The 10887-nt window shown below is 42.1% G+C and overlaps 1 protein-coding gene across 1 annotated transcript in view; it reads left to right on the top strand.

The window, feature by feature from the left end:
* Positions 1 to 10887, top strand: part of pclob (piccolo presynaptic cytomatrix protein b) — a 77407-nt gene that overhangs the window by 61097 nt on the left and 5423 nt on the right. Inside the window, exons 23-28 of the mRNA XM_063197828.1 lie at positions 2150 to 2200; positions 2441 to 2571; positions 4337 to 4430; positions 6317 to 6388; positions 6612 to 6885; positions 8071 to 8274. Of these exons, the coding sequence (XP_063053898.1) occupies positions 2150 to 2200; positions 2441 to 2571; positions 4337 to 4430; positions 6317 to 6388; positions 6612 to 6885; positions 8071 to 8274 (826 nt within the window). The remainder of the gene's footprint in view (positions 1 to 2149; positions 2201 to 2440; positions 2572 to 4336; positions 4431 to 6316; positions 6389 to 6611; positions 6886 to 8070; positions 8275 to 10887) is intronic.

The following is a 10887-nucleotide window of genomic DNA, read 5'->3' on the forward strand; positions in this document are numbered from 1 at the left end:
AAGGGGCTTGAGCAAGGAAAATAGCCCTCTACTAAGCTATTATCACTAATAAGCTCATGTACTTGGCTGACGGGGTGTACTGATTAGGTCAGTGTTTCAGTGAAGTGAGCGGAAAGAAATATATTGCAGGACTTTTACTGAAAAAGAGAGAGAGAGCATCTTTATGCTGAGTTTCAAAGGCAGTCTGCCAGTCTTTTTTTGCTTGTTTTTATTTCTTTTGTCTTTCTCCTTGCCTCCAAGCCACTTTAAATCTTATAGGATTGTAGAGAGGGTATGAGCAGGAGATCAGGATAAATTACTATGATTTTGGACTCAATATGAGGTTCCTGGATTTATTTAAGGTTAACACAAGATGTGAGAACAAGTGTGTGGGGTTTCTCTCCTTTTGTTTGTTTGTTTGATTGATTTAGTTCATACATTATCTCCCTACTCTGCTGAAACTCTGATGGACTAATGCAGACTTATAATATTTGGGAGCAGAAACATAGTAAGATGAAGGTATAAAGATGACATTGGAGTGGAACTTGATACATTTCACAGCCATTGCTCTTACGTTTCTCCCCGTTTCTAAGATGCTTCAGGCAGTATGTCTTTCAGTTTCAACAAACTGCTCACCATGTCCTCTATTGCATCCCTGACTTCTTAAATGGGAAATCAAATTAGAGACTTGGAGACAAGTGAATCTCAACAACCAATGTGTCCCTTGAGGGGCATGAATTGGAGGCTTGTAGGATTATTGACTCTCGACCTGAACTATTCACAACCCTTGTTATTTTAACCTTATTTATTTGTTTTGTTACCCAATTAGAACTGTTGAAAACACTGTGCCTACTACAAAAGAGGTTGCCTCTCCTTGACTCCCAACTTGCTGGGCTGTCACTGGGTTTTGGCAGTCACAAACCTTGCTAGAAGGGCTGCTTGGCCTTTCGAGCAGCTTAAAAAAAAACTGAGAGAAAAATGATGCCACTTTGAAGTGGATGCGATAAGGAGGGGGCGTTGGGGGTGGACTTGACCTTGGATTGGTGGAATGGTGAGAGATGTGGAGCTTGGGCAATGGGCTCGGCTGACTGATGTTGGGTCACTGCTGCTTTGATCACCTCTTGTTTTCACTTCAAACGAGCACGCCCAGAAAGGTTACGGAGAGAGGGATCCATCTAAAAGACCTGACAGTTAATTAAAGACATACACGAGGTGTGTCAAGGATTGGGGGACTGAATTAATACATAGAAATACCTGGAAAGGGTGTGTGAGAGTGAACCTTATATTGAGCAAATTTTGGCTACAAAGAGGGACGGGCAGAGGACAATGAAGACAGTTACAAACTGATAGAGACTCAAATGGAGACAGCCAGAGACAGACTTCGATTAATATAAATACATGGAAAGGATATGGGAGATAGAGACTTGTATTATACAGGATTTGGGTACAAAGACAGATTGCAAAATGAGAAACGAAAGCAGGGGAAGCAAGTTGTAGGGTCAGACAGAGAGGCAGACAGGCAGACGGGCAGGCAGACAGACAGACAGACAGACAGACAAACAGAGAGGCAGACAGGCAGACGGGCAGGCAGACAGACAGACAGACAGACAGACAAACAGATATTTGGTACCTGAGACATGGGACTTAGAGGATAATTCACATTATATTGGACAGCAGGGAAATGGGAACGGCACAGTATTTTTTTTAATTCCATATTTTGATGTAGAGGTAGAAGTGCTTACTGTATATGTACATGCATTGTTGTTGTTGGTGCTTGTTGTGTGTGTGTGTGTGTGTGTGTGTGTGTGTGTGTGTGTGTGTGTGTGTGTGTGTGTGTGTGTGTGTGTGTGTGTGTGTGTGTGTGTGTGTGTGTGTGTGTGTGTGTGTGTGCACGTGCGTGCGTGCGTGCGTGCGTGCGCGCTTGCGTGCGTGCGTGCGTGCGTGTGTGTGTGCGTGCGTGCATGTGTGCGTGTGTGTGTGTGTGTGTGTGTGTGTCCATAACTCCATGTCTGTGTCTGTAGTACAAGCCAGACTTAGGGCAAAAAAAATATCTGTTGATGTTACTGTGAAAAGCACTGACCTGAAGTCACACATCCCCTGTTTACATTGCACTTTTCAGACTCGGTTTGCTTCTGAGCGGTGACCTTTGTTATTGTGTTGGTGTTTTCAGTCCACAGAAGCCCTGAAGCCTCAGCCACATCCAATCACTGGGGAAATTCAGGTACAAAAACTCACCTTCTGAAACTGCAAGAACAGAGCACACATTTATTCATGACAATATTATTTAGCATTTACTTATTAATGCCTTCATATTGTATAACATTGGTAGGAATTACAGTAGCACTACTATGGGGCTCATCTCTGGGTTAGCATTAGATTGTGTTTCCCAGTGGAGTAGCGCATATAACCTTGTGTGAAACATAATACAAGCACATCACACAGGCCACATTTCTTTTTCCAGCTCCAAATCAATTATGACAAAAATATGGGTAATCTGATCGTCCACGTCCTGCAAGCAAGAAACCTCGCTGCCAGGGACAACAACGGCTACTCAGATCCTTTTGTTAAGGTCTACCTACTTCCAGGGAGAGGGTGAGTAGCGTTGCTTTTTTGCCCCTCTTTTCATCCTAATTTTGCCTCAAATAATTGTGTCAACATACTTACTGTGGTGATTAATTATGTACAGTAGCTTTTTGGCAGGCTCTCAATTTTATGTTTGGATGATGTTTCTTTTCTTATGTTTTGTTAAAACAATTGTACAATTGTGTGATTGAGTACTGCAGTATTTTGAATTGAATAGACCTTCTTGAGTACATCAAGTTGCTGTTTAACTTGGTCTTTGAAGTACTTTTCTCAGTTCCACGTATTCCATCAGTTTACCTTTGTTGCACATGTGAGTGATTTAACCTTTACATGGTGCTGAGATGACAACAGACAGTAGTCGAAAACATAACTAACGTCAGTGCAGTGATTCATTTCTCCGGCTCTCAGTTAAAAAATGTGATTTATGTATGCTTCAGTTGGAACTACTGATATTTCCAAGGTCATGTAACCAATCTGCGGTGATTCAAAATTGTCATTATCAGTAAATGTCAGTCGGAGAAATGCTCCCACTTTCTGAAATGGACAAAAAAGTTTAAAAGGAACTTAAAGTCTGCTGAAGCACCAGCCTATTCACCGAGCATCTCGACATCCTGTTGGACACTGGATCCGTTATTTAGCCAAAGTAGAACCACTTAGAAGGTGCATCTCCTTTCCTTTCCTATGTGCCTGAAACGGTCAGCAAGAGTAGGAGTAGCTTTGCAAAATCAATATGGCCGCCTTGCATCTCAGGCAGGCAGTGTAATGGTATCTACTATCTTGCTAATGGAAGTATCTTGCTTGTTTATGTGATTATAAGGCATTATGTACACCGGGCTGTCTGTATCTGATCCGGGTGCTCAACAGACTGAACCACCAGACTCCATGACGTACGTCATTGACGTGACTGTTTCCAGACACGCCGGATGGCCTTGTTTGTTTTTGCCTGTTGTTTTCTCCTACCTGTCTGACTAGTTTTCATTTTGTTTCTTTGCCTGTACATATTTTGCCCACCCCACAACACAAAATCTGTGGATTTGACACAGCCAAGTCATGGTTGTCCAGAATGCAAGGTAGTGTAGACAAATACTCATTCCCTCAGGGTTGTCGGTGGGCTGTTGTTGTCATTGATTTTGGTTTCTTTCACAGCATTCATCAATACATCTTTGACTGTGGATCATCCTTTTTAACATTCTTTTTTTGCTTACAGTGAATGCCAGTGTTTGAGTATCCATTCTTGTTCTGCATTTTTTGTTCCCTTACCTCTCACAATACCATTCTGTGTCAATGCACATTGATTCAATGTACGTGGTGACCACATTGAAATCGGTGGTCTATTCATTATAAAAAAAGCAAATGATTGAGGAATCATCTGCTGAACACAGCACTGTGAAAAATATATCCATTACATTTACAACCACAGTCTGTAAATACCAACATCTAATGGATCCAATGAGTTTCAGTGACTCTAATGTACTCATGTAGAAATGCAATTGACTGATTGGTGGTTGTTTACCTCAACGATGATGTAAACAACTGAACAAAAGCAGCTGATTAGTAGTTCTTTGCCTCTATATTGTACACATGCTGTGTATCCACACAACGTCCATACAGTACGGTCATGCATTGTTATGCTTTCTCATATCACAATCACAATGTGTTAGTAATGTCACCTGCCTGTTTTCTTCTCATGTGGAGTCCTTACCTTTGCTATTTTTACTTCTCCCACATCCTGGAAGCAAGCTGGGTTCTGACACCTTCTTTCTGTCTTCCACAGTGCTGAGAACAAGCGCAGAACCAAGAGCGTGCAGAGGAGCCAGAATCCCGAGTGGAACCAAACTGTCATCTACAAGAACATCCACCTGGAACAGGTGCTATCCCGTTAACCTTCACATTTAGCATGGCTGAGCTATCCCACATTTGTCTACACATGTATGGTTACATGGTGGTGTTCTCGCTAGGTACACAGTAAGAAATGCAGTGTCATTCCGACACTTCAAGAGTACCCTGGGATGAAATACACTCTGAATCGGCTCTCTTAGTGTTTAATTAACACTGCATTTTCCACTTTGTGTAGGCTGCATGTAGCCTGGTCCTGACCATCCCATAATACTAACATTTCAATTCGTATTCATGGTCTGGAGGTTGTTTGATCTGACGCGATTGCAGGACGCGGGAAGGAGCTTTTCGGAAAAATCAGGATAAGTTGTTGAACAAAAATGTCTGACGTCTATCTTTGGCGATGTATGGCCATTTAACAGACTTGTCTGACAGAACATCCTACCATAGGATAAAATTACAACGTAGGACCGTTTGTCAGAACACCGGCCAAATCCTGCCGTTCAACATCGCTCCACAGAAAACAGGTACCAGACATAGTGCGGAGCCAAGTCTCTTGGCGGAAGTACGTAGGATGGTGTGCAAGGCTAGGCTGCATGGGTGAGGAAGAGCATGTTGGTGTTGCGGGGGCGGTGCAGTAGGTGGCCAAGGAAGTGTGTAGGCAGACTGGAGTAGTGTTCAAAAATAAAAGAGAATTTCATTCACAAGCTGTTTTCAGACGGAGCAGAGCAGTGCCTGTGCTGTTTCCCACACCAGTTATACAGTGTAATGTGTGTGACCTGGATGAACCAGCTGACCTGTGCATGTTGTCGAGGTTTGCTTTGGGAAAAAAAGCAAGGGTAACACTTCCTATGAAGCCCATATCTATAGCGCATTATGAGCGCATTTATAACAACTTATAATGTGCATCATACAGTAATTAATCATAGTGCATTATGACAGTTATAATGTACAGTATTATAAGCCCCTTCACTGACTGTAATTTATAACCATTCATAAGATAGATTTATAATTATTCATTACTGTTGATATACTCCATCATGAAGCGTTATGAGTGTAGTCATAATGCACTATGATTATGATGTGCATTACACGCTGTTATAAATATGCTCGTAATGCACTATAGATATGGGCTTCATAGAAAGTGTTACCAAAACAAGTATTTTTCTGTTCACCTCTCGATATTCAGGGTGAACACGTTGGTCGGTTTGATATTATGTGCGACAACACCAGCTAGGTTCTCTGTCAGCCTGAACAAGCCATAATGGGGCAATGAATTTGTCCTTTAGCAGCGAATTACGATTGTGCAAAAAGTTAAATCTATGTTTCATTGAAGGTCTTTTGGCAACATTAGCATTTCCGAAACTGTTGTCTTTTATCCCTTTCCCCTCCTCTCTTTTCCTCTTTCTCTTTCTCTCTCTGTCTCTCTCTCTCTGGACGTCAGTGCTTCCCCCAGAGACCTATTCTCTACTCCTCTCCTTGGAGTTTTTAGAGTTTCCACAGCTGTCTTTAGTTGCGTGCCTCCGTCTGTCTTGCAGCGAAGGAAATGTTTGGTTTTAATTAGACAACTCTTTCTCTCTCAGCATTACTTAGTTTCACCAGAGATGTCTCCTCAAATCACCCCGAAATTGTTATTCTGTGAAAGTAGTTCTTGTTTTAATAAGCTAATGTTTCCTTTACAGGTTGCGAAAAGGATTATACTGCACCTTTGAGTTTAAAGTGTTTATAATGAAGAAAATGCAAAATAAAAGTTTCTTGCTGTAATAAAACTCTGTTTTACTTTCTATTTTAGTTCTTTAACATTTTTGACTACTAATTTAAATGTAATTAAAAATAATGTATTTGAAAGTCTGGTCATTATCCATGCCTCACATATATTTTTAATTTTACATTTTTGCTCCACCATCTGCCACTGAAGCTGAAGAGGAAAACCCTGGAAGTGACGGTTTGGGATTATGACAGATACTCGTCCAATGACTTCCTTGGAGAGGTAGGTATCCACAAATATCACAAAGTACACTTTAATGTATTATTATTATACAAATTATACTGCCCTTTAGCCATCCAACTTTCAGTCAGTGATTAATCTAACATTCCCAGCTACCAGTTATCAGCACATGTTAGATGTCCTCTGCAGTCATATGCCATATCTCCACATCAGTTCAGCTCCACTGATGCTCTCTCTCTCTTTCTCTCTCTCTCTCTCTCTCCAGGTGCTTATCGACCTCTCCAACACCGCTCAGCTAGACAACACGCCTCGCTGGCTCCCCCTAAAGGAGCAGAGCGAGAGTATCCAGCACGGCAGAGGCCAGCCTCCACAGGGCCCAGGCGGCCCAGGTGGACAGGGAGGCGGCCCAGGATCAGGGGGTTCAGGTGGGCCGGGAGGTCCGGGCGGTCCTGAAGGGCCTGGAGCACCAGGAGAGCAGTCACCCAAGAGCTCCGTCATCAAGAGCCGGAGTCATGGGATCTTTCCCGACCCAGCTAAAGGTAGAGCATATCCCTATGATCTGCAGTACCTATAGCTTTTGCTACCACCCACAATCAGAATTTTACATACTAGCTGTTTTTTTTACTTTAAAGGTGCACTGTGCAGGTACTGGTCAAAAAAGGTACTGCAGCTATGCTGCTCATTGACACTGGGCGGCCTATTGCCAAATTTGATCTTTTCATGAAAGTTTAGTAAGTAATAAACTATTATTTTCTAGTATGGCCCAAGTACAGACATTTTTGCAGTTAAAAATGTAAAATGGCGGACCATGGAGAAGATCCCCCTTTTCATGCATGAAAACTGCAATTTTCCCAGTCGTAATGAATATTTAGAATTTGATGGTGGTGGTAAGTATTCATGAAAAAGGTAACATTAGTGAATGGGTTGCATGAATTCTAGAAATAAACAACTAAAACTTTTACACAGTGCACCTTTAAATCAATACATAGATGAAGTTAAATTACATTATTCAATGCTAATTAAATCAAGTGACTCAGTTCTAATCATATGAGTATTCATGGTGAAAATCAATCACTTTGAATCAATTGTTAGCTCATTATCAGACCTCAAATTGACCAATGCACAAAGTAATGAAAGGTAACTAATGCATCCACATTCAATGAAATTAAGCAAGGTCAAGGTACTCTTGTCTGTTCACTAAAACCAATCCAGCTCAACTCATTTGGCATGCCGAGTTATAACGTGTATATTCTGATGCAATACTGCAAAGATTTGATGCAATTGCTCAGACAAAAGTACCACCAAGCACGGTGCAAGCCTTAAAGAACTGCCAGAGAAATAAAAACAGCTGCTGAAACACACAGTATCCCCAACCAGGTGCGTCCCCACAACACCCCTGGAGAGGATGGCTCTCTGCCTCTCAAATGTGACTAGCCACAAAAAAACAGGTTGCAACAAAATGTATGCTTTTAGACAAACCAATACCGTTTTCAAAGCCATTGAGTAGCTTCTTCAACCTGATTTTGCAAATGCAAGGCATTGAGTAGCTTCTTTAACCTGATTTTGCAAATGTTTCAAAAAAGGGAAAAGAAAATGAATTAAAAATCTTCATTTGTGATTTTCTCAGTTTAACGTGGTCCTACTGGTGGCCTGTTTTCTGGCGGCTAGTCACATACCTGCACGTGGGTGGTTCTCACCTGTCTTGTTTTTTGCTATGGCTCCAGATGCACAGATGCCCACCATTGAGAAATCCCACAGCAGCCCCGGCAGCTCCAAGTCGTCCTCGGAGGGCCACCTGCGTTCCCACGGGCCCTCGCGCAGCCAGAGCAAGAGCAGCGTCACACAGGCACACCTAGAGGAGGCTGGGAATGCTATCGCCGCTGCCGAGGCCGCCGTGCAGCAACAAGCAGCAACGCGCCTCCAACCAAGTAACCCCTTCCCCTAAGCATGAAGACACAGCTTATCTTCTTCCTCCTTCCTCCATGTCTCTCCGCTCTCTCTCTCTCTTTCTCTTCCTGTCTGTTATTGCCTGTGTTTCTTTCTCTGACTCTTTCTTTCTCTTCTGTCTTCCTGTCTGTTGTCTCTCGTTCTTTTCCATTCTGACTTTCTTTCTTGCTCTTTGTCTTTAATCTCTCTCTCTTTCTTTCTCTCTCTTTCTTGAATTACCTCACTGTTTCTTTCTTTCTTGTGTCATCACTCATAGAGTTGTGTTTATTTTTTTCATTTTATTTCATTTTATTTTGTGTCCCTCATGTGCAAGCCCATCTGTCATAGATTTTGAGTGCTATTTTTTGTTTTGATTGTTATCTTTGTTGTGTGAGTGTGTGTTTTGTGTTGTGCTAATGCACATTATAATCAGGGCCAGTCTAAATTGCCAAACATGATTTGCCTGTAAGGCATTTAGCTAAGCTGAATGGGGAGGCTTTTTTAGAAAGGATTCTTAAAAAGCATTAAAGCGCATTTGAGCAGTGGAATCGTTCAGTAATGGTATCTCATCTATATGCACACTCTCTGGTCTGATTAGATTGTTTTGAAAATTACTAACCAAAAACACATGAGTTTAAGTGGCGGACAGAGGTTAAGTAGTTGACAAGCAATTTCCTTATCCAGCAGTTAGGAATGAACTTCACCAACACGGCCAACACAATACAATTTAACCTATCTGTAATCACTGCTTGAACAAAAATATATAGGTCACTAAATCTTTTAACCATCTTTAAAAAGCAACATTTATTCGAGACAAAGCCTCACACTGAGACCTGTAAACCTCACTAGAGTGCAGATATTGTTTCATTTTCTGCCCTTTGTGATGTCAGTTGCTCAGTTGTTTAAAAATAGCCCCAGAGGCTCTAGAGAGAGCAAGGGCCCTGCACGGTCTGTCACTCCAACCCAACCCAAACTCAGAAACCCTCACTGAGAAATCCAGCTGAGAGAGAGAGAAAAAAAAACCTCTTTTTAACACTTCCTTCAAGTCGCTCTGCAGGAGAACGCGTGTTGTTCTTTGAAAGCCACTGGACATACTGATGCCATTAAGTATTTGCCCAGTCGTGCTTAATTGCTTAAACCAGACAAACATTAGTTTCTCTTTAACATACAATGTACAATTTGCCTTTTGGGTTTGTTTTGCGGAGATCAATGTTTTGATTTAAATTAAAGCTGTATATATTTTTCTCCCATTTTCGGAGCAATTTAAAGGAAGTGTTTCTGAGACTAATCACCATTAACCCATGTGTTATTGCCATCGAGTTTCTAATCCAACAAAAACACATTTGAATGTGGAGTCGTTTCTCTCCCTCCTCCTTGTGTGTGTGGTGCATGCACCTCCTCCCAGTCTGACTCGTGTCGAAACCCCCCAGCCCCCAACCCCCCCAACTCCACTGCTGAGGCCTCCCCCTCCAGTGGACTAACCAACCCTGTGTCTCTCTGCATGACTGTGAAACTTCATAAGCTGGTTCCATGTGAAGGGAAGCACACACACTTTAGATTAGTGCCTGTGGCCAGACTCAGGTGACATAAAGTCATTCGTTTTAGAGGCACCTCACGCCACAGAAGAGAAGAAGCACGAAGACAGAGAGACCTGCAGACAGACACAGACAGATAGACACATAAGCAAACACGCAGACACACAGACAGACAGACAGACAGACAGACAGAAACACTGGCAGACCGAGACACAGACACACCCACACATGCATGCAAACACAAACTGTACATGCAGTATCTTCTTACATAGTTACAGTACAGTTGTACCCATCCAAGCAGCACACACATCCACACCGCTGCAAAATAGCAGTCCCCTCCACCACCCACCTCAATCTGACTAAAGCTGCCTGCATCGACCAATGAGATCACAGCTACAAGTCAGCTGACCTTCAGCGAAGGACACGCCACAGACTGAAGGAGGTGAGAGACTGATGACTCCACCTGCTATCTCCAAAAGGTTAAAGGTCAAATTTGGATCAATTTGTGCAATCCTTGTACGTAGTTTCTTTTCTTTTCTCCAAAATAATGTTACCACCAGTGTAAATATCAGTTATACACTTCAGGCCCAGTTGTTACTAACATTTGGTATGCCAAATAATTTTAAACTAACCAGGAAATGTTAATACATCAAGGAGAAAACCAGCAAGGTCATTAATCTGCCATTGATAATGATTCATCTTGTAAATTAAACATTATAAATGCTCCTGAATGCTTGCATGAGAAGTAGATTGGTAAAAAAAATCATAAATGGAATGGAAACGCTGTTTTGATATCAAAGACAGTTATGCTAATGTATAAACCATTAGTTATGCATCTGTCCAGTTGACAGCATGTCCTTACCTCACCTTACCTCACCTGTTTGAATCTTTCATGCCATGTTACATGCTTTTCTACAAATTTGAATGCACACGCGCACACACACACATACGCACACACACACACACACACACACACACACACACACACACACACACACACACACACACACACACACACACACACACACACACACACACACACACACACACACACACACACACACACACACACACACACAC

Source organism: Engraulis encrasicolus, chromosome 4, assembly GCF_034702125.1.
Source record: "Engraulis encrasicolus isolate BLACKSEA-1 chromosome 4, IST_EnEncr_1.0, whole genome shotgun sequence".
In the NCBI taxonomy this organism is placed as follows: Eukaryota; Metazoa; Chordata; class Actinopteri; order Clupeiformes; family Engraulidae; genus Engraulis; species Engraulis encrasicolus.